This window comes from Schistocerca serialis, chromosome 2 (assembly GCF_023864345.2).
Source record: "Schistocerca serialis cubense isolate TAMUIC-IGC-003099 chromosome 2, iqSchSeri2.2, whole genome shotgun sequence".
Lineage (NCBI taxonomy): Eukaryota > Metazoa > Arthropoda > Insecta > Orthoptera > Acrididae > Schistocerca > Schistocerca serialis.
The window spans coordinates 652,278,519-652,303,939 of NC_064639.1; the positions used below are offsets into that span (position 1 = coordinate 652,278,519).

General features: G+C 43.1%; 1 protein-coding gene across 2 annotated transcripts in view; it reads right to left on the bottom strand.

Annotated features, from left to right (window-relative positions):
* The window catches only part of LOC126457734 (neuromodulin), an 895,299-nt gene that overhangs the window by 248,571 nt on the left and 621,307 nt on the right, over positions 1–25,421 (bottom strand). Inside the window, exon 3 of one of the 2 annotated variants that reach the window (XM_050094276.1) lies at positions 4,806–5,049. In XM_050094276.1, coding sequence (XP_049950233.1) covers positions 4,806–5,040 — 235 coding nt within the window. In that variant the 5' untranslated portion in view covers positions 5,041–5,049. The remainder of the gene's footprint in view (positions 1–4,805; positions 5,050–25,421) is intronic. The other variant, XM_050094277.1, reaches the window with a different exon arrangement.

Consider the following 25,421-nt stretch of genomic DNA (forward strand, 5'->3'; position numbering starts at 1 on the left):
TATTTCGTATCTGGTTCCAGTGCGAATGTGTGTGGTGGTGCTGGATTGGAAGGCAAATTACATTTCCAGCCACACTGTGCAGTATAACAAGTGACATTTGCAATAAAAGAAAATATTTCTGGTGGAACACAGAAAATTATGCATATTAGCGGTTTTGCGGGCTGCATTAAGCAAATTTTTAACGTTATTGAAAGCAACTAGTTGCGTTAATTCTCAAACTCGCTGCATACGAACGTGAACGCTGAAATTTTCTTGACATTTTCGATATGTTAAAACGTAAGTCCTGATTATAAAGACCTACCAAAAATTTCAAACATATAAAAACAACTTCAAGCACGTTGTTCGTTTATAATGATGTAATGAAACAGCTACCTACACAGAGAATGTCTGCATAGGCCCAGTGAAACTGCCAAACATATACGTAGGCTCCCGCGTCTGGTGTCAGACTTTACCCTGAAGAAGACAACAGGGGCGAAACGTCAGTTCTTTTAGTATTTTAGCATATTAAGTAATTTATAAGATGACATGGCAGTACACCTACAAATATTTTAATGAGATTCCAAAATTAGAGAGTTAAGGTGTAACCTCCATGAGGAGCAGTTCGCAATAATAAGAGCGACCTCCGTAGAAAATGTTTCCAAGTAAACCGTTTTTTAATGCATGACACAGCAGTTTCGGTAAATAAATGCCTATGTGCAACACAAAATAACAAAATATAACTTTTAATATTATTTGGTTCAAAAGAAAGTATACAAGATAACGGTATAAATATAGTAATTTCATCAGTAAAACGGTGTGGACTCGAACCCAGAATCAGGCTCTTTTGCGAGGAATTCTCTCGCGAATAAGTTATCCAAGTACGAATCACGAATCACACTCACAACTTCGATACCCCAGTGTCGTACTTTCCAAAATTCATCTAAGCGCTCTTGCATACTCTGTTGGGCTTGTACTTCTGGCAGAAAGGGTATTACGGAAAAACAGTCACAATGCAGGAATTGTTTGGAGAATAAATCTTTCACTCTGAGTCAGTCATCGGAAGAATATCTTTGCGGACTTGAGATGTTACGCTATAAAAAGCAAATAGACTGCACACTGTTCTTTCCGTTTATTCTACACACACTCATGTTTCACAATGACGAGAACGAAATTCGTAAGAAGGAATTTTCTTTCTTCCACAATTACCATTGGAGTTAATATGAAATTGTGAAAATCAAAACAGTGAAGCAATACGCAATCTATTGCAAGGTTCACTGTGTGGAAGTGTCATTTTGTCGAAATACTCTCATTATTAAGCTTTTTGTTCGGAATCACAATTCGAATGACGGATTTTTCACATCTCAGAGAGTGAACAAAACAGTCATTTCGATAAATTCAGACGTTTTCAAGAGCCGAGATATATCACTACGTCATGGAGGTACAGCGTAAAGCGTTATAAAAGATGTTAAACGAGGAGCAGTGAATATTTTAGGAACAATAGGTAGACTAATTAGAATAGAACATACCATGAAACCATTTGTGACCAGACGAAACTACTTTCGTCCGATCATAACTGTGAGTTCTTTGATTGCTCTGGGAGAAAACTCATCAAACTAGAACACAGGTCATTTTATGACATAAATGAGTGAAAGATTTACTTAACTTTGACACATTTCTTTGCGAAAGAAGTAATGGATAATTTACAACTGTCACTGATGAGCAAATCCTCACTTGATATACTTATTAACAAACTGTTCTCTTCCAGTACAAAATACAACATTTACCAAAGTACATTTTATCAGTAACCTTAACAACTGACACTGTCCATCATGATGCTGTTGCCATCTGTAATTGAGGTCTCGAACAGGAGCAGAGCTCTTGCATGCTGTAGACTATTCTGACCTCAGTGCCAGAGCGCTGCTACACTGAGAGGAGGGCGTGCCTTCTGGAGTGTCTCCCGTTGGTTGTTGCGGGTTGCAGCGAGTCCTCACTAATGTATGTGGTATCGATTCGCGATGCCGACTTTGGTGTGGCACCGCGAACTATAGACGATGCCACAAAACATGGTTAACTCTTATTGGTTTCAGAGATACAGTTGATCACAAAGATATTTTTCGTTTTGCATGATGGTACTCCAGTTTCTGTGAGTTTATTTATCTAGTGTCATTTCCGTCAAGCAGTACTTGACTATAACTGAATTTTTGGATTCCGATATTTGTTGGCCAATTCTGCTGTATCGTTTGAGCACGCCAAACGTGTTTTCAAATACTATGCTGATATGACATTGTGTATTGGTTTTGTAATGGAATCGCTGCCACTGCTGCTTGTAGCGAATTCGATAACCGCAGAATGCCAGGTTCAGGACTCTTTACCCATGTTTTCACCAAACGGAATGAGACTAGTGGAGTAGTCAGCCACCATAAATCATGTAAATGAGCAAATGGTGTGTGAATCAAGTGCAAGTCATTATGAAGTTGGCAGAACGTAGTCGTTCAAAAGGCACATGCATAATTTGTATATTTATCGGTGTTACAAACGGAATAATATGGCGGATATGCTCACCCTTAGGTACTCAAGAGTGAAAAAAAATTCTCTAATTTATATAATCGATGGATATGACTGTGTATCGAGACACTGTGGTCAGTGTTGAATGACACTTTTATGGGGGCCTTTACCTTCTCCTAGTATCTATCAAGAAACTGGAGCCGGAAAGTATAAAACTAACTCTTCTGGAAATTGCTTAATAATCACATGCATATGTCCCAACCTAGGTTGAGGCAGTTTTGGACAGGTGTGTCACTGCCACGTATAACAGCTAGATGAAACTTGGACCATACATAGAAAGAACTGATACCGTATGGTAGAGAAGTTAACTGAACGAAATATGCAATGATACAAGCGGAAATGACAGTTTTATTCAAAGACGATAATTACATTTAAGTCACCGCGATTTATGATGATCCCCTAGACATTACAAAAGATGAGACATTGTGATTAACTGGATGTGCTATCACCACGGGAGGCAGCGCATGCTCTGTAGCGTGCTCCCATGCCGGCCACAAGTTCGATAAGGGGTTCTGGTGGTTGGGCGTTCCAGTTCTCTACCGGCGCGGTTGGCTGCTGGATAGTCGTTGGTGCACGTGGATGTTCTGCTATACGTCTCCTCAACGCATTCCGTACGTTCTCGGTGGGATTTAAGTCGGGGGAACGGGCAGGACAGTTGATTCGCCAATATTATTTCTTTCCAAGAGTTCGTCCAGCTGCTTTGTTCAAAGCGGTCACGGCACCATCATCCTTAAAATGAAGTCATGGCGGAATACGCCCCTGTAGAGACGCATGTGGGGAGGAGGAGTGCAGCATCGCGATAAAATTAGCCGTTGAGTGTACCGCTTTCAAAAATTCAGTAAGCCCTTTCAAAACTATGCCTTCCCATATCATAATATCTGAACTTTCAAAACGATCGCGTTCGACAAAGCTGGACGAATCTTTGAACATGACACACTCACTGGTCAACGTTATTGTGACAATGCACTCCTTCCCCGTGCGCGTCTTTTCGGGAGTTCATTAGGTCCTGACTTCATTTCTACGTTTGACAACGCGCGACTGCACTGAAATGCACAGGTTTCGGAGCTCTTGAAACGAGGGGATATTCGGCGCATGAGCTGGCCTGCCCATTCTCCCGACTTAAGTCCGATCGACCACTTGTGGACTGCGTCGGTGAGACATATTTCAGCATGACCACATGCACCAACGACTATTCAGCACTTGTCACCCTCTTTGCTGGAGGAACAGAACCCCGTACCACAAGAACTCCTTACCAACCTTCTGGCCAATATTCAACGAAACATCATTGATATGGCCACCGGAGCCGAAGGCCAACTGGTGTACCCTTGATGACTCCACGAGAAAAAGCTTTATGCCTCGCTTGGGCCCTTCAACAGCGATACTGGACTGTTGATGACTAGAAAGATGTTGCCTGGTCGGACAAGTCTCGTTTCAACTTGTATCGAGCAGGTGGACGTGTACAGGTATGGAGACAACCTCAAGAACCCATGGATCCTGCGTGTCAGCAGGGGACTGTTAAAGCTGGTGGAGGCTCTGTAATTGCATCGTGTGTGTGTGTAGTTGGAGTGATATGGGACACCTTATACGTCTAGATATGAGTCTGATAGGTGACACGTACGTTAGAATCGTCTATGGTCATCTGCATCCATTCATGTCCACTGTGAATTCCGACGGACTTGGGCAATTCCAGCAGGACAGTGCTACACCCTACGTCCAGAATTATTACAGAGTGGCTCCAGGAACGCTTTTCTGAGTTTAAACACTTCCGCTGGCCACCAGACTCCTCAGACATGAACGGTTTTGAGTATATCTGGGAAGCCTACACCCTACGTCCAGAATTATTACAGAGTGGCTCCAGGAACGCTTTTCTGAGTTTAAACACTTCCGCTGGCCACCAGACTCCCCAGACATGAACGGTTTTGAGTATATCTGGGAATCCTTGCAACGTGCTGTTCAGAAGAGATCTCCACCCCTCGTGTTCTTATGGATTTATGGATAGCCCTGCAGGATTAATTGTGTCAGTTCCCTCCTGCAGTACTTCAGACATTAGTCGGGTCCATTCACGTCGTGTTGCGCCATTTCTGCGTGCTCGCGGGGGTCCTACACAATGTTAGGGAGGTGTACCTGTTTCTTTGGGTATTCAGTTTATACATGGTCCAAGTTGCATCGAGCTGTTACCTGGCAGTGACACATCATGCGAAAGTCACTTTGGTCTCTGAGTTGTGCACACCAGTGTACAGCGCTGAGCGGCGCGCGCCTACCTTTGTCGTCTGCGCGGAACTCGGCAGCGAGCTCGGCCTCGGTGGGCTCGTTCTGGTCCTGCGCGTCGCCGGCGCGCATCGTCTTGCGCGTCTTGTGGCCGCGGAACACTGCCTGGATCTTGGTGGCCGCCCGCTGCGCCTCGGGGTCGTTGGGGTCGATTCCTGCGACAGCACACACACAGGCGTCAGCCGCGCTGGAGATGGCGCGGTACACCGACCAGAACACCGTCACCATGGCGCGCCCCTGCAAGACCACACAAGGCACACGGGCAGGCCGGCCGGCGGAGGAGCGGGCGCCGCACGCATGCTCCAAGCGCCAAGCTCCAAGCGGCGTGCACGGGCCAGCTCAGCCGCCAAGCGAGCGCTGCAGCCTACTGTGCCGACACTCACCTGCGCCCACGTGCTGAAAACCAGCCGTACGAGTCTAAGCACACAGTGCCTGAAATTGTCTGGGTTGTGCCTCGGAAATCAAACGATTACTAGGCGATCATCAAGGATGTGTCGTTGTCAACAGAAACGAAATGAGTTTTTGGTGTTCCCCACGGTATCGTGGTAGGACCAATACTGTTCGTATCATAATAATGATATACCATGCAAATTAACATTCACTTCCACATTCTAGCTGATGATGCAAAATTACATAAGGTGTTTCTGGAGGAATACATAATGTGTATGTGTGTGTTTGATTTCCACCTCTGCTCCTAAACCATTGGACCGATTTCAACCAAAGGTGGTACACGTATCCCTTACTGGATGGGGGTAAAAGTAATGTACCTATCGTAGTTAAGTAGCTATAACGTCAAAAACAATGAGATGCATGAAACAACGCTGAATGATGCATTACATATAAATTTATTACTTCTGTGCGTCTAATACTATTCATAATAAATTTCGTAGACAGTATCCACATATGCCGCGAAATGCACCTGCAAAATTATATCATACTCCAGGAGATATGACGTGTAGACACTGATATGCGTGAAAAACTGCTGCCTTGCGCATGACGTTAAAATTTATTACTTCTTCGCTCCATTCGCAACACATTTTGGAGACACTTTCTACCTATGTCGCTGAGTGTACTTGCAAACGTACGTAAATGTAAAACAGATCAGGTGATATGCCGTCATAGCACTGAAATTCGTTAAAAATGCCCTATCATGGATGACTTTTAAATTTATTACTTCTTTGCTACTAACCATATTCACAACTTATTTCACAGACAGTAACCACATATGTCACTGAACGTACGTACAGTAATCAGGGTGTACCAAAAAGAATCATCTAATTTTTTAAAAAATCATAACTATTGAATTTGAGATATGTGCGTGAACAACGTACTGTTGGAAAGAGCAAACTGTCCAGTTTTACATGGTTCCCGCTACGTAGCAGCAGGGTGCGCCCACTTCAGTTCTAGTAAAAATGGCGTTCGGACAACAGAAAGCATTTTTTTTTCTGAGTACTATGGGACTTAACTTATGAGGTCATCAGTCGCCTAGAACTTAGAACTACTTAAACGTAACTAACCTAAGGACATCACACACATCCATGCCCGAAGCAGGATTCGAAACTGCGACCGTAGCGGTCGCGCGGTTCCAGACTGTAGCGCCTAGAACCGCTCGGCCACCCCGGCCGGCGAAAGCATTTTGCGTTCTACGTTTTGCGCAGTGCGGGTCAGTAATAACTCTCCAGGGTGATTTTAGCACTAGGTACGTTGTGGATCCTCCTACAGCATAGAGCATTAGACGAGGGACTGAATAATTCCGAGAAACAGGTTGTTTGCGTAAAGGCTAGTCGCCGGGCCGTCCCCGAATGTCTGACAGAAGACGTCGAACGCATCCGCCATACTTTCACAATGAGCTCACAGAAATCCGTTCGCCGTGCATCTCGACAGCTCATCATGGGCCCAATGTCTGCCTGGCGTGTGTTGCGTCGACGTTTACACTGAAACCGTACAAAATTCAGCCATTACAAGTTCTTCGTCAAGATGGCAAACAACAGCATGTGGAGCTCTGTAATTTCTTTCTTGGCAAGATTGAGGATAACAGTTTTCTTCCACACTTAGTGTTTCATGACGAGGCAACATTACATTTAAATGGAAAGGTGAACCGTCATAATGTGAGAATATGGGATACGGAACAACCACGAGAATTTGTACAACATGAGAGGGACTCTCCAAAATTTAGTGTGTTTTGTGCAGTTTCACTGGAAAAGGTGTAGTCCATTTTTCTTTGCCGAGAACACTGTTACAGGAAGCACGTTTCTCGATATGCTTGAGAACTTCCTTTTCCCACAGTTGGACACTGATTCAAACGACTTCGTTTATCACCAGGACCGAGGACCGCCACACTGGCATCTGGTAATGCGGGAATTATTAAATCGAAGGCTTATTGAACGATGGATCGGTCGCACTGGACAAATGATTCAACTTTACATTACTGGCCTCCAAAATCACCGGACCTGACTGTATGTGACCATTTCTTGTGGAGGTTTATAAAAGACTGTTTATGTACCTCTGTTACCAATAACAATGAATCGCATAACAGCAGCTGTGGAATCTCAAGACATTCTCGGTGCAGTGTGGGAACAATCTGAATACCGCATTGATATAATCCGTGCATCTCAAGGGAGGCATATTGAATAGCTATGAAAAGGTATGAAAAAAAAACAAACTTTTCCCGTTCATCAGAAAACAAAATTCATTGTGTATGTCCATTAGGTTCAGAAATATAGACCTGCTAAATCGGATGATTCTTTTTGTATACCCTGTATATCAGTGTATTACACATAGTTCAAGAGATATGATATCATAAAAGTTGAGATGCGTGGAAAAATGCCGCATCATCCATGAAGGTTTCATGCTGCTTGCTACTAACTCAGTCCTACAGTGGAGTCAACTTAAGGAAATCCCTCATACCTGGCAGCGCTTTTGACAGCTTTCATCTGCGAAGTGCAAACGGCTGTAGGCGGAAACGATAACCGTCTATAGAGCTATGAAGAGGCGTTGCCGTAGAGAGGTTTACAAAATCGTTTTGTTGGCACACAAAGCATCTGCGCCCAGCGTACAGAAACTGTGCAGGGTACCGTACTTATACATTTGAACATTATGCATATATCTTTGTATGACTGCTTCATAATTTCAAAGGTATTTTCACGAATACATGGAAATGAAATTTTTTCGATATCACATTACAAACACTGTTCATATTTTGTTTCCGTTCCTAATAGAAAATTGGTTGAGGATAGCTGCAGAATGCCGAGTTTGTCAGTAGTAGTAAATATTTTAGGAGGTGACTACGAGGTGATAGCATAAACTAATTCAAATATAAAGATTTCAAATAACGCGTGGGCCATTTTTATTGGTTACAGAGATACAGCTGGTTAAAGACACAAGTATTCATTTACGGAACTGATACTCTTATTGTTATGATTTTATTTACCTATTGTCGTTTTTATGAAGTACCTGAATTGGCAGACGCTTGAAGACAGACGTCAGTTCGCTGGCGAAAGCCTGCTTACAAAGAATGAACAACTTGTATTAGCCGTAGGTTCTAGAGATATTCTTTAGACCAGGGGTGTCCAACCAGCGGCCCAAGGGCCGCATGTGGCCCAAAGCATCAGTATGCCCCAAGAAGTGAGCATCTATCAAACGATCGGTAAAACAGAAGAAAATGGAAAAAAGGTTCTTAAAATTCTGTTTATGTAAAGTAAGTATGGAACATCTTCAATTTGAAACTCCCGCTGCACTATGCTATGCTCTCGATGGTCCATCCAATTGTTAACATTGCTGCCCGTACTATACAGGGACTCCACAGTCTCGTCTTTATAATCAGCCAATCAGTTAGACGCGCTGGTCTATTGTCTTACGGCAACGTCTGTGGCAACGGCGAACCGAGAGTTAGAGACGTATAATGTAAGTAATTTGTGGAAATACAAGGAAATTCTGCTGAAATGAATAAAGAGCCTTCTTCACTATAGTTCCGATCACCATAAGTCAGTAGAAGTTATAAATCCTCATGTGGCTTGAATCTGTTAACTGTATACGCCCTCCGACAGTAGTTTTTTTGCTAGTGTGAAGTATGTTATGTGCGCCCCAAAAGTTCTCATTATCTCCAGTGTGTCTCAGGTAAGGTAAAATGGGCGCCCCTGCTTTAGACCCTTAACTAACGCTCCCGTGCGGTCCGCGAAGACAAGACTAATTAGAGTGCGCACAGAAGCATTTAAGTAGTTACCCTTCCGACGTACCATACGCGATTAGAATGAAAGGAGACGCTACCCTGTCTGTGACAGAGGGTACTCTGCATTGCACTACTTTCCAGTGGTTTGCAAAGTATACATGAAATCGTAGCTGTAGATGTGAATGTTCGAGTTTCCTTGTTCCATTACTGGCCTGCGGTGGTACCATGCTCACTATTCTTAAATGTACATTTAGGAAGAACTTACATTCGGCAATGAATTTAAATATCACAGCAAAAGAAAACAACAGATCATCCATTAGAAATATGGAGATGCCTTACAAGTTGACTACGAACGTATACTATGAAGCGGATTGTCAAGTATCAGTCAATATGTTTATGATCACACGACTGGCTAGAGGAAATTTAGACTAAAGGTCTGAAACATTGAAGACAGAGAAAGAAAGGGAAGTTCCCAGAAAAGTGCTAGCATCATCAGAAGAGAATGTTGAATGCAGGGCTTAAATTAATGAACGAGTTCATGAAGGAAAACAGATTAGGTTTTTCCCGAATACAGGACAAAAACTAATGAATGAATGAACTACGGGAGATTAGTGTTATCCTGAATACAGGGCATAGCCCAATAAATAAAGGAAAGTAGATTAGAACTGTCTTGAACACAACGATTAAAATAATGAATGGAGGAAGCAAGGAAGGATGCAGAGTAGCAGATTAGGGTTATCTTCCCACCGCCGTAGAAGTCATTAGTGACTGTGTGTGACCGTGTCCATTCCAATGAAATAAATCTGGCGTTTGCCTTAAATGATGTAGGGAAATGAGGGAAAACCGGAACTTGTGTAGATGGTCAGGGATTTAAATCGACGGAACTCCACCATGTTAACCACTGCGTTCGCTCAATTAAACTAATGAACATCTGTATAAGAAACGGGCCGTGTCGAAGATAATCAAGCTAATTATGATCGAAGCCAATTAAGCTAATTATGACTTCAGGCTACTGTACATGGGGCGGAAGGGGATAGGTAGAATCAACTACTCGGGAACTACAAGCCAGTCTTGAGTGTTGACATAAATGATACAATGCATTCTGCATGACAAAAGGCGCAAATGAAATCTGAGATAAAAAGAAATGATGTCATTGATTTGGGAATCCATGTTTTTGCCTGCAGCGAGTAACAGAATCAAAACCTTTATTTTTCCGTACTGTCCTATGGATTTATCGACAGTGACACCCGCAAGGAATTCGCAACAATACTGCGTACTTGAGGTTATTATGACAGACAGGGATTCCCGGCCTGTACTCGGCTGGTTGGTGAAACGTATTATGTGCTACACGAATCGCTTTTCTGCCTGCTGTGTTCACTGTAACCCTTTTACTGGGGCTTCGAAGGGCTGGTGTAAGTTCTAACTGGCGCTGTAGTGGCCTGATGAGGTTTAAATGCAGCGTATATTACTCATAAGGTTGACGTGAGATTTGCCGTGATCATGATGGCTACAGTAAAGTGCTAGATTTTGCTGTTTACCTGTTAGTTAAATGAAGACCGCATCCCTTTCGACCCTTTCTTCCAAATTGACAAATCTTCCGTCCTCTGGACCAAAGCAGTGATTGCTGTTGTGCGTAACATTTGACAGCAGTCAAAAGTTGGGGCTAATCCGTTAAGACACCATATTGACACCACACTGAAAACCAACGGAACCACATGGAACTGAGAATAGAGCATCGGGTAACACCACAAATACTGTCTGGCCGATATGAGTGTTGTGATGGCACTCATATCTCACACATTCTGAAATTCATCCGCTCCTCGGTAAGGAAAATCTCAGCTGTTACACGGGCTCCTGGAAATGTTACACGCTATTAGGAGGGAAGTGACTTTTTTCGATGAGGTTGGTCTCTGCAATGTTTACATTATGTCCAGCATTAATTCCTATCATCAAATTTATTTCACATTTTGTAATCTCTGTGCAGCACTGAAACTTTTCCCCTATACTATCTTTTTTCAGTGTCGAGTTAACAGTGGTGAATCGTCTTAGCACATGTTCTATTAATGAATTCCTCGCTATAGTAAAGTGTTCGTAGACGTCATTCCTTGACTCTTTTTCTCTGTCTTTCCCTCAGTTACTTACTTGCAGGTATTTTAGGGAACACACAAGTACTGTACTTACGTCCATACCGGCCGGTTCTACGCATTGTCGCGCGGGGTAGCGTGCGGTCTATGGATGTCTCGTCACGGTTCGCGCAGCTCCCCCCGTCGGAGGTTCAAGTCCTCCCTCGGGCATGGGTGTGTGTGTTGTTCTCAGCATAAGTTAGAATAAGTAGTGCGTAAGCCTAGGGACCGATGACCTCAGCAGATTGGTCCCATAGTCCTTACCACAAAAAAAAGTCTGCGCATTGTGGAAGATCTGATTAGATTTCAGGTCTCCTGGCTAAAAGCTCACACACCGGGATTTGTGGTATATTTAAAAGTATTCATTAGAAACAACTTTCTGCTTTTTGAATAGTATAGCTGAAGAAAAAAATATTGGAGCATAAGCCATAGGCAACTTCGAGTTGTAGTAATTTAATAATGATCAGAATTGAATGGGTCAGATAAAACTGACGAGCGCACTTTGTTCAATTATTGTAATTCATAATGGGTAAGGGCGCCGGTCGGTGCAAGAATCTAGAACAGTAACAAGGTTATCTTCGTTATTCTTTGCAGTAATTTCAAGAACTGATTAAGTAACGTCAGACTGAAGTTATGAGGTAACTTTTGTTCATTTACGCTGAATTCACGCTTTGAGCGAAAATAAATATGCGTTCCAGGCATGGTGGGCAGTGCTGATGGTATTAATCATATTGCTTGGCAGATATACATGCCACTGTTTATCTCTTAACGGGCGCCTTATCTCATGAACCGTGATCTCAGTTTTTATAATAAGCGAACAAACACCACCTGGATCACAATTCCTTTTGTCAGTGATTACTGGTTTCGATCTGTCCAGCATGTCATCTATCGATCTAACTTGGGAAAAAGAATAAATAGGCGTCAACATAATAGTTTCATAAGTGTAGCATTACAAATAATATCACCAATGGTAAGACAAATGATATTAAAACACCTTGAAGCAATTCATACCTGGTGCCGCAAGGTGCAGTTCGTCAGCGGTCGTAAGAATGACTAACATAAATAATATGAAGGACGCAGTGGAGAAAAAACTGCATGGTCAGTCACGTCATATTTGCGCAAGTCTTAGGACAGTACATTGACACGGTGTAAAGGAGATTCTTGCATTCAAAAATAATTAATAAAATTAAAAAGTACGTCGCCTAATATATGATATGCTAATGTATGATATGCTAATGTATGATATGCTAATGTATGATATGCTATAAGGTGAAAGGTAAAATACAAATGTAGAAAACAACCTCAGTATATCGTACATTCTCGTGCTTGTTTATATAATTCTTAAGACGGTGTGAAATACTCTAACACATCTAATTTGCATTATTTGAGTTCCTTATTGTTAAAAGGAAAGCAGTGGTTGGGAAGGGGATGAGACAGAGTTGTAGTCTATCCCCGATGTTATTTATTCTGCATATTGCGCAAGCAGTAAAGGAAACAAAAGAAAAATTGAGAGTAGGAATTAAAATTCATGGAGAAGAAATTAAAACTTTGAGGTTCGCCGGTGACATTGTAATTCATTCAGAGACAGCAAAGGACCTGGAAGAGCAGCTGAACGGAATGGACAGTATCTTGAAAGGAGGATATAAGATGAACATCAACAAAAGCAAACCGAGGATAATGGAATGTAGTCGAATGAAATCGGGTGATGCTGAGGGAATTAGAATAGGAAATGAGACGCTTAAAGTAGTGAATGAGTTTTGTTATTTGCGGAGAAAAATAACTGATGATGGTCGAAGTAGGGAGGACATAAAATGTAGACTGGCAATAGCAAGGAAAGCGTTTCTGAAGAAGAGAAATTTGTTAACATCGAGTATAGATTTAAGTCGTTTCTGAAAGTATTTGTATGGAGAGTAGCCATGTATGGAAGTGAAATGTGGAAGATAAATAGTTTAGAAAATATGAGAATAGAAGGTTTCGAAATGTGGTGCTACAGAAGAATGCTGAAGATTGAGTGGGTAGATCACATAACTAATGAGGAGGTATTGAATAGAATTGGGCAGAAGAGAAATTTGTGGCACAACTTGACTAGAAGAAGGGATCGGTTGGTAAGACATATTCAGAGGCATCAGGGGATCACCAATTTAGTATTTGAGGGCAGCTTGGAGGGTAAAAAACGTAGAGGGGGACCAAGAGATGAGTACACTAGCCGGCCTGTGTGGCCGAGCAGTTCAAGGCGCTTCAGTCTGGAACCGCGCGACCATAGTGCTCAGAGCCATTTGAACCATTTTTTGAATACACTAAACAGATTCAGAAGGATGCAGGATGCAGAAGGTACTGGGAGATGAAGAAGCTTGCACAGGTTAGAGTAGCATGGAGAGCGGCATCAAACCAGTCTCTGGACTGAAGACCACAACAACAACATTGTTAAAACACAACTGCAAGAACTTGCCATTCATTTACTAAAACGAGTGAGCGCTATAACTTTAAGATAAATGTGGAGAAGAAATCTCGTTACAAAAGCAACAATAACTTTTAGCAAACGTTATTAGTGCATACTAAGGATGGAGTTGTATTATACAGTGCAGGAAGTTACTATGGCACGTGGCGTTCCCTATTGGCAATATATGAAGGCTTCAGAATGATCCTACAGCGGGAAATAGTTGTTCAATAAATATTTTTTTCTCTACCAACATAGGATGATCCAGTTGGTAGTATTTAGTTCTTGAGTAGAAAAATATTTCCTACTTCATAAAATATAAAAGTTATGACAACAGTTCCCCTTCCATCCTCTCATTCAGAGATTCTAGTAAATACTTAGATACCGGAAGCATTTTCTCATTTAGATTTTAAATGTCGATGATTCTTATCCTAGTTCAAATGGCTCTGAGCACTATGGGACTTAACTTCTAAGGTTATCAGTCCCTTAGAACTAAGAACTACTTAAACCTAACTAACCTAAGGACATCACACACATCCATCCCCGAGGCAGGATTCGAACCTGCGACCGTAGCGGTCGCTCGGCTCCACACTCTAGCGCCCAGAACCGGACGGCCACTCCAGCCGGCGCCTAGAACCGCTCGACCACTCCGCCGGCCGTATCCAAGTCCCTCATTACATTGGACCGGACTAAAATAGAGACCACAAATTGACAGAGGGATGTGCGACAATTTTCTCATCAAGTCTAAACAGCACAGTGCAAAATACCTGAATTATCACAGGGTCCTCGTCTCTGAGCCGTTAGAAATTCACTACAAATGGTGCGAAGTGCCTCAGATGACTTCTACTGCGGGTGCAACGTAATACAATAAGCCAGGTGACAGCCAATTAAATTTTCTTGGTGGTGTGCAGGGACACTAATGACTCATTTGCATTGCGTATGCGAAGTGCCACAGAAGGGCTGCTTGTGGAATTGGTTGTAGAACTTCGAGAGTAACGAGGGCGGTGAGCGACGCAGGTCCAAGCGCTGTGTGAAGGATCGCAGCCGAGGCAGAGGTGCTTCCAACCGGCCCCCCCCCCCCCCCCGCCCCTTTCCCGTGCTGCGTCACGATCTACGCCGCCGCCCTCACCCCCCTTTGCAATTACCTGCTACTCCCTGCGGAGCGGGCCCCGGGCGATTCTGTTACGTTTATCTTCCTCGGACTGGCTGTATGACGGTAAAAAGAAAAAAAGAAGTGTAGCGCGTTTTCGCAGCCGTTTGCTCCTAACTGCAGATACGAATGCGCTAGTGGTATACCTGGCAGTACTGTATAAACAAGGGCACCCGCGAGGACGTAATGCGGACTCGCCATTTCTTCCGCGCTGTTTCAGCGGCAGCTCGTTATACGCCGCCTAAATGACACCGAAAAAGTCTATCTCAACATAGTCCTCAAATAGTGTGTTTGAACAATGTTCACGCTGCGAAACAAATAGACTGTAATAACGAACTACCCCCATGGCTTTTTATGAGTGGCAGTCGATATTAATAGTATTAAATTCTATGAGAATGAAACTTTCACACGTTTAGCTTGCGTTCGCTATCTCTTCCATTATGGCCATTGAACCGGTTACGGTTTTGCAGAAAACTGTTAGACTGTTGACTTTCTTGCGTGGTTTTGTCTATTTTTCATCTATATCTGCATCTACATTCGTACTCTGCAAGCCATCAAACGAGGCATAGTGAAGGGTATCTCTTACCACTGCTGGTCATACCCTTTTCTCTTTCACTCGCAAGTGCGTCGAACCCTAGTTTCTCTTCTCTTTGCAGTCCTTAGGCGAAATGTACATAGATGGCATCGGAATCGTTCTGCAGTCGGTGGCAAATATCGGCCCCCTAAACGTTCTCAATACTGTTCCGCGAGAAGAACGTGGCGTTCCTTCCACGGATTCTCATTTGGATTCACGAAGTATCTTTGTGATACCCGCGTGATGATCGAAGCTATCGATAGAAAATCTTTGAATTTCTGCAATGACGTCCGTTAATCCGACGTTGTGGATACCCCAAACACTCGAGCAGTACTCAAGAATGGGTCACGCAAGCGTTCTATACATGGTGTGCGTTATAGATGAACTTCACTTTTCTTGCAATAAATCTAAGTCGACCATTCGCCTTCCTTACTACCTACCTTATGTGTTTATTCCTTTTTTATATCGCTCTGCGGCGCTATGCCTAGACATTTAATCGATATGACTGTGAAGCAGAACACCACTGATCCTGTATTCGAATATTTCCGAATTATTTTTTCCTATTTATCTACATTAAATTACATTTTTGTAAATTTAGCGCAAGCTACTATTCATCACACCAAACACAAATTCAGTCCAAGTCATCCTATATTCTCCCACAGTCACTCAACGACCATATTTTCCCGAACACTACAGTGGCATTATACCAACCCCGCGGCGGAAGAACTGGGCGTCTTTTGAGGAGATGCATGAACCGATCCAATTTTACACATGTTCATATGGCCAGAAGCGCTTTGTCAGCGAGGTCATCTGACATTTATTGAAAAAGTTAGTAGTCAGAGGGAGCTATGTCTGGAGAATACGACGAGTGGGTCAGGACTTCACATTGTAGTTTCCACTTACGTTTCGACGGATTTTGCAACATGGCGTCGAACAGTGTCATACTGCAAAACCACCCTTTCATGTCCACCGCTGTGTTGTGGCCGTTTGTCTTTCAGTGTTCGGCTCAAACGCATCAATTGCTTTCGACTTTCGATAACGAACTCCTGCAACTGTTTATGCCGGTTTCAGTAGTAAAGAAAACCTTCTCTCTTCCACATCCACGCCGGTCTTCGACGTCAAAATCGCCGTTCTTGAAGCATTGTACCATTCTCTGCACGTTCTTTCACCAATAGGCGCCTCACCATAGCTCTTACCCAGCACTTTATGAGCCTCAGCCTCACATTTATTCATGTTAAATGAGAAAATTAAAACTTCCGCAAATGATGAGAACTGGCTGTAGCGGGTATATCCTATCGAGAATCGCTCTATAATGGAACCACACAACGGCTAATATTTTGAGGACGATATGTTTATAAGCGCTTAAGCTTGTTGTATGATACTTACGACCTACAACCACTTGCCGCTACGGCGGAAGAAAAATTGTAGACCTAATACATAAAATGTTGCTTTAGTTGGGTGCGGAAATCACCACACTAAATCACAGTAAAGCTTAAGTAGAATCTGAATCCTACTGATAAGCGTCCGATGTCGCTCGATTTCGGTGTCTAACTCGAGTCTGTAACTTTAACAGAGTACCAGGAAGAATTTCCCGGTCTGACTCAGAAATGAGGTTCTTTTCAATGAAAACGTTTTTGTTATGCTGATGCTTTGGCGCTACAGCCTTTAAGACTTGCCACATTAAATGTTTGGCGTCTGGAATTGGTGGCATTTCAATGGAGCTAGGACGGGTTGCCCAAATATCTGGTGGTGGGTTGTGGGTGGCATTGCCTATCCGGGAGTAGTGGAGAGAGGTACTTGTTCCACATGAGCAGAAAATTGGGCGCAGTTGTTTCGATAGCTTTAAACGTGATTCAGCGGATGCTGTTACGCGAACGGCTACAATCAGACTTGAGTATTTGTTATTGCATAATGGCTATACGAATTTGGGCACTGTGACAGAAGTTCCTAAAATTCAAATTACAGCTGACTTTGCAGTCAGTGACGGATGTTTCATCGCAGAAACTTGTGTTCGTGTACGTAATTTTGTAACTGTGCCCGCCTATAAATGAACCACCATTTGCAGTACTATAAACTGCTAAATATAGCCGATAAGACTGGCGGACTTTCTGCGAAGATTCGTGCTATTTCAGGATTCTCACAGCACACCAGGATTCTCGCAGTTCATGTTGCTCTGTGACGTAAGTCAAATGCCAACTTGCTATAAGAAATAGTTTCTAACATACGACATTTTCAAGTAGTGTTTTCTGTGATTCATCTAAACGATCAAATTAAAAATACGAGCAATTTTTAAAATTATTTAAATAGATCGGTCTGTCAGCGACGAAAATTATTAGGAGCTAGCTCCTTCATTTTGAACAGTTACGAAATGGGTGACTCGAATGAACTGTGGCCATACTGCTTCTGAAGAACGTCGCCATAAATGACGTCACAAAACAGTAAACACAATTGAAATCTAGGGAACAGGCAATGTAGAATTGGGCTATCGGAGTCTAGGTGCAGGAAACAGCTGGAACCACAGGCGTATCAGGGCTACAAGAAAACTTTGTACGGCATAAGCGCTACAATTGTTCATAGCTGAATAATTTAAAGTACGAAAATTGAGTTTGCAGCATAGTTTGAACCATTTTAAGAACACTGGAATATATTTTGTGTTGTAAAATTCACTGTCTATTAGCCGTGGTTTCACCCCTTCAACCATAAAGGAACCAGCAGTAACAGAAATTGATGAAAGCCGAGGTTTGTTTCACCTGTTGGAGAGACTGTAGCTATTTCTTGGTACGCAAATGATTCTCCTTACTAAATGCTTTGGAAGGAGTAAAAAAGACTATTGAATTGTACTCAAGTCTTTAGGCCAACTGATTCAAAAATTACGCCAGAAGCTTTCTCGTGCTGATAATGCACCTTCACATATAGGCGCTTTGTGAATAATAAAAAATGAGGAATTTAATGTATGAACTGTTGACTTACTAATCTACTCCTCGGATTTGGTGCCCTTGGACTGTCAGCTGTTCCCACAATTAAAGAATTTTCTTGCTGTAAACGGCATTGAATCAAGTGGAGAAGTTTCAACAGTATTATGGGATGAAACTATTCGCCAGAATAAATTTGGCAGAAAGTAGAGTGCTAGAAGATGAAAAAAATTAAATTCCTCACCTTAAAGTGACCCACTAATGCCATTTAGAGAAACTTTCACCCTGCCATATGCGACTTTTACCTCTCATGTGCTAATCCTTCATGTTTAGCATGAGATTCGCTGCTGGACATACGACAAGACAAATGTGGAGGTGGTACTTGAGGCTGCCTCCGTTATCCTAGATTAACAATTCGTCGTCAACCCCGGCGTGTATATGTGTATGTGTGTGTGTGTGTGTGTGTGTGTGTGTGTGTGTGTGTGTGTGTTCGTGTGTCGCGCGAGCGCGCACAAGAGAGAGAGAGAGAGAGAGAGAGAGAGAGAGAGAGAGAGAGAGAGAACGTATGTTCTAAATTTCTCACTGGATATGACCCACAACAGATGCACGTCATCACACACTGGAATTTACTGTAATTCATAATCGGAATACGATCATAACAGATAATTCCCGATTTGTCGTCACAGTTCTTTATTTCTTGCAACTTCAGGGTGGACTTAATTCTGTAGTACCTAATTATTACTAAGTTTTGTAACAGCCTAGATATTTGCGGTCCTTCCACGGGGGTTGAAGCAAGGAATCGAGGATTCACGTGCCGTACTGCCAATGCTGACGCTGCTGTGTCAGCGCTGATGTCGAAACGCTTTCGAGGCAACCAATGAACTTTCCCTAGTCAGATCGTGCGAGTCTTAACTCAAGCAGTGTGGAAGAATACTCGCGCTCTGTGGTAATGGCTTCGGCGTGCAGCCGACCGATCTAAGAGAGAATGAAATTTTCCGTCATGTCCCCTCCTACTTAGGGCCCCTGTATCCCTTTTTGCAATAATCCTCTTTGGTGTCATATATTCCTGACATTGTCAGTCTGAGGGCGATCTGAGAACGATCTACAGTGTATGATAACTGAAGAAAACTTCATAAGCGAAGATCGCAAAAAAACTTGTTGTTTCATTCGATTCACAAATTTCGATCATTCGTGCGTACACGATATCTGTTCTGACTAAACGATCCGCATATCTAACTACCAAAAGGAGACACACCCCCAATCTGCGGGGAACTTCCTGACATGTTGATGGCATTCATACTGTCTGGCAATCTCGCTACTTTGTACTTTAACTAAGCAATAATTATATTCTAAGACTAAGCAAAATCCTGCTCATCAGATAGTGGAGATAATGAGGATCGTCTCGTCTTTGAATATGGGAGGAATACTAAAAGTAAAGATATCAGCAATGTGAAGGTTGACTTGAACACCACAACGTGCTTTACTAGCCATGGTCCTACAAGAGATGGTATGTCGATACATTCACTGGATCTTTAAACTCATTTTCTTAGCCAGTTATAGGGGACCTGTTGTTTAACGTGGACTTCGAACCATGGTGTAACAGCATTTTTGACATTATAAATTATGGCCAGAGGAAAAAAGTGGTAAGTGTCAGATAATAGTCCTAGGACTGACGGCGATCAAACCGAAGACCTTTGAATCCATAGTTTGCTACTCTTCCACTGGGCCGCGCAAATATAAATATAGAAGAGTATGAGATAAGCGATTTAGACTTTAAGCAAAAATGAAATCATTTGCAATGGAAAGATTAGTGCCTGAAGTGCACAACATTTAATAGAGAAATGACTGCAGCCATTATACGCAGCAGATCTTCCGGTAACCAAATGCCTACTTCTGAAGCGCATATGTGAATTTTTCACGGAAATATTGTTCTTTAAAGTTTGACTATAAAATCTTCAAATGCGATATGTAAGGTGTACCTACATTCTATAAAAGACGATTGCAATGAGCAGAGACTTCTGGACAAGATTGGAAGCTGCGCTGCATGAATGAGTCTGTTTTATCGCCAGATGATTAAGATAACCGAAGGAAATTATTACAGTGTGCAGACTTATATGCCTTTAAAGTTTTGTCAGACATCTGCATGTAGCGGTTTTCGCCAGAGTAGCAAGGAGATGAGTTGTGGAAGTAAAGTTGGATTTCACAGTCTGCGTTAAGTTCCTAGCAAGTAGCCAATTAATAAAGTTTGAAATTTTAGTCTGAAACGGTTCGTATTAATATGCCGACTAATTTAATTAGACTTCAGTGAGGTGGCAATAATGGCGGGGAAGGGTCTGAGGTAGGGAAAGAGGATCTTGGTTATGCTTCAGATCAGCGGTGTACAGACTGTCTAGTATCGCAGACCGCAAATCATTACGCTGAGACAAAGAAATGGCCGCAAAAACTGTTTCACAAATATTCATTTTATTTAACAAATATGATTGCAACAAGATATATTTACAGAAACATATCGTACACTGAAGGCTCACGAGCAGCTCTGATTGTCGCAACTCCACTGTTGCCCGAGTGCAGTTAAAAAATTGAGTAACGTAAACAAGTTATCCTTCCTATCTGGGCTCCCCATCCCTAATGTTAGCTAGACTGGCGTGGCTCAAAAGAAGTAAGTTTCCTTTCCGGGAGTAATGAAAGACAAGTAAAAAAAAAATACAAAAAGGAACAGAGAGGGACGAACGGCCACCAGATTAATGGCTACCGAAGTCTGTGCAGCGTTGCTTTAGATAGTACTGCATAGCCGAGTGGACATGGTCGGGTAAACGTACGTCTTCGAGCGAATATTCTGCAAACTATCTTGATGTCTTACGTCTCAGTGACTTAAAGTGAAGCAGCCTGTAACTAAACATTGATATATATTGCAAAGCGTGTAGAAACCAATGTTCTAGCTTCGCAGGAAAGGATAAAGAAATGAAATTAATACGCAGAACAATTTCCTAAAACTGATTTATAATGAGCTAATAATGTCAGCCAACATCACTTTCCTTAGATTTCTAGGAAAAAGTTCAATATGATGGTACTATTTCAGAGTATGTAATGCTATGTTACTTTAATAATATGAAGTTTATTCTGTATATTATGCTATTACGTCTTTCTTTTCCCCTAGCGTTCATCCCATCTAGTACAGGGTCCGTTTTTTCAGGACTGGGCAAACATTATTTTATTATGTGTCTTTGTAACCGGATGCCTTTCCTGAGTACGATCATCAAGCTAGCCCAGGAGTAAAGAAGTCGTGTGTGCCATCTTTAAATCTTGTAAATTTTATTAAGTGTCAATGTAATTGTTGTGTTTGTCATCGTGCCATTGGCGAAGCCACAATAGTAACATTTGTTCCCATAGATCAACGATGGTAAGTGCTGTCGGGCTTGGGTGGGTGAGGAGCTACTAGATTTAGAAGTAATGACTCCAGTCACGAAAATTGACAACGGCCGGGAGAGCGGTGTGCTGACCACACGCCCCTCCGTATCTGCATTTGGCGACGCATATTGCCTGAGGACGAAACGGCTATTGGTCGGTTCCGTTAGGCCTTCCGAGACTAGTTCAGTCGGAGTTTACTTTTGTAGTTAGTGTCTCACCGTAATTTGATTGCTAGTCTATCGTATACTTCGGGGCGGAATTTGAGGACTAGGCCTGCATTTGCCTCAAAGAACGGCCTGAAAACCACTCTCAGACTGGACGATGTATGAGCCCATTGTCGTTTATCGGCCGCGCTGATTCGATTTGGGTCTGGCTCACCTCTCTGGCCGGCCGTTGTGGCCGAACGGTTCTAGGCGCTTCAGTCTGGAACCGCGCGACCGCTACGGTCGCAGGTTCGAATCCTGCCTCGGGCATGGATGTGTGTGATGTCCTTAGGTTAGTTAGGTTTAAGTAGTTCTAAGTTCTATGGGACTGATGACCTCAGATGTTAAGTCCCATGGTGCTCAGAGCCATTCACCTCTCTGTTTTGCAAACTAGAGCGCTGTGTATTACACCGTTCGAGCAGGCAATCGTGTGGATTTGATTTGGTTGTATGTCGTGTATACGTTTTCTGTAAAATATAAACGTGGTTGTCATACCCCTTTTCCTTCTAACAAATTAAATTTGCCTTAAACTAAACTCAGCTAAGAGAAGTGACAGGTACGGGGTACCATGGCTATTCCCACTGAAAAGGATCCCTGAGTCTCCTACTCATATTGTTGTTTCACCTCGACCGAAATACTGATGCCCTAGGAACTTGCATGTGACAGTCGGGTTTCCAACATTACTCATGGTGCACCAGCTTTCCAGGTCCGAAAAGTTAGAGAGGTGCTAAAACATCAGCAGAGTTCTGCTCACAGAGCATCAGTTGTCTGTAAAATTGCACATATAAAACAGTACAAAGTTAGTCATAAGTGCCTTTAGGGTTTCAGAAGCCGACTGTGCAAGAGCTACAAGACTTACAGAAAACAGACACACATCAGTAGATAAAGCATCACCCCAAGTTCTTAACTCGCATCACAGGTGCTCCATATGGGCACCGTTTGTGACTTGGCAAACGTCAATATGTGTATACGACTCATTTAAGTCACTGCTTCTGCTGCCTGGGAAGGTGCAACGAGAGTAGTGCCCTGTGGAAGTGTGTTCATTGGGTTGCCTATCTGCCAGTGTGAACTACCTTGATGCGACAGTACGGAGCGGATGATTTGTTAACATATTCTGACACGCCTCGCCTCCCCTGCCCCCTTCCCCCTAGTGGTGCACTCTGCAGCTACATCACGACACATATTATGATTCGAAACTTGGAGGGATGATCGTACACACCGATATGTGTCATTTCGTAGCTTTCCGTTAGCTATGAAAGCTTGCAGGTTGTTATGAACATGAATATTCACTGCAAAATCAGGTTAATGTGACCACCGCCAGTCTTCGACGGCAGCATGAAACAATCACGGAGGTGGAAGCGTAGTAGTGGAGCGTATCTAAAGCGTGTCAGGGGGATGCAGTCGTTGTCGTGAGGCGGAAACGTAGCGATTTAACTGCGTCCAAAAGGATATTTCATTGGCGATTGGGGTAACAAAGGAAGCATTTCTGAAATTGCTAAAGCCGTCGGCACACGGACCGTGCTGCCGAACGTTAACGTTGGGCGTGCCCAGTTCAACGTGCTGCTCAACGCTCAGGAATGATGCGACTTGTGCATACGGTACGTGGACCCCAACGTGGTATACGCGATCGCAACGCTCTCAAGCGACAGTTGAGGGATGTTTCTAGTTCGTTAATCACATAGTTTACTCAACGGGCGCGTAAAATTCCCACGTTAGCTCTATTAAAATGCACATTTCTTCCATCGTCCACGAAAATGAAAGTACCATGTCCAATCAAGAAGGACACAGGCTTATGAAAGTTCCATTACAAGCAGTGCGTTACAAAATTGGAATACTTTCCGCATAAGATAAACATTATTTCATCATTCCCACATTTTAGTAAAACCCCAAGGTCAGTCTTACTTGATCACTGTTCGTACCCAGTAGCAGAATCTTTGCAACATGTCAATTACGAAGCGTAAAAGAAAAAGGAGAAAAAATACCTTTATACAAGTAGCGTAAGCTGTCCTTTAGATTAAGCCAATCGAACAAAGTCACCCCTCAAAAAAAGGTGAACTTGTATTTACATAAAATCAAACATTACAGTCTATACTTATATTAAACTAATAATAAAGTATCAGAACCTTATAAAAACACGAATGTTAGGGAAAAAAAATTTGTCGTGTCAGGACGCGAACCACCGCCCCAACAAAAGAAACCTCATTAGTATACAGTGTTGCTATTCATTACGCTATACCAACATCACGTCTGCTGTATCTAATGATAGTACCTTACCTCTTGCTAGAAACTTTAATCGTAGATATTTTATTAACTGAAATTTAATTATAACACATTGTACCAAGAACAATGCGTTTTGGGTGGATCTTCAGTGTGTCGCTGCCTTCAAATAGCCTACTCTCATTATACGCAAGTTACAATAATTATTTTGCCGCGAATATGATGTTTCTCATTATTTTATTGGAACGAATCACACAGTTAACAATGAGTTTTGCAGTGATTCTCAATTTGCTGGTGCTCGGAACGGCGTATATACGTATAGGCTTGAAATGAATGACAATATGGCGCGTCACAACTCTGTACTGAAGGGAGACGGCGTGCGTGTGACGTAGGTGGCGTTGTGCCATGTCATTGGTCAACGCTCAGACGCACGCTGAGAATATCTGACATGCCAGATATTGCTCTGCACGTTCGGAAAGACTCCCGAGCGTGCTATTCCATGCTGTGACGTCAGAAACTCGGCACGCTCAACGTTCGGATGCACGGTCCGTGTGCCGACGGCTTAAGTCTGTAAACTGTTCACGTGCCACCGTGGTTCAAGTATACGGTGGATGGCAAAATGGCGCCATCGAAAACCAGCGCCGAAGCAACTGTGGTGAACCAGGGCTCATAGATAATGGGGGCAACAACGGCTGAGGAGACATGTACGGGAGAATGGACGTGCAGCTGTGAGCAATTAGCCGCCCAGATGAGTCAAGTCGCTACCAACAGTGTCTCCTCAACGACCGTCAAGCGAACGTTGCTGCATATGGACCTCGCGTCAGACGCCTGGTTCATGCACCCTGTAGACTACTATTCATCGGCGACCATCGGTCTTCGCGGTTAAATCACGTTTTTTGCTCCATAGGGAAGATGGCTGTTGGTGCGTATAGCGTGAAAACACCTTGATACAATCGTCGGAAGGGTCCAGGGGAGTGTTGTGTGGTCTGTGGAACGTTTTCGTGGCATTCCCTGGGTGATCTCGTCATTTTGGACGAAGTACGCATCTATCGCTGGGGACCACGTCCACCCAGTACGTGCAGTTTTTTTCCCCCTCGGCACGACGGCATCTACCAGTGAACTGTCACACAGCTCGCAGTGTATACATGTGGTTCGAAGAGCACCACGGTGAGTTTACCGTACTCCCTTCGCCGGATTTAAGCGCAATGCAGACTCTGTGGGACCACCTCGATAGAGATGTCGCGTCTTTGATCGTCAACCGAGAAATCTCGGTCAACTGGCCACGCCACAGAGTCTACATGGCTCCACATCCCTGTCGGTACCTTCCAGAGCTACACAGATCTTTTTCCTGCACGTCTTGCAGCGGTCTGTGCTGCAAAAGGTGGCTGTTCAGGCTTTTGTCAGGTGGTCACATTAA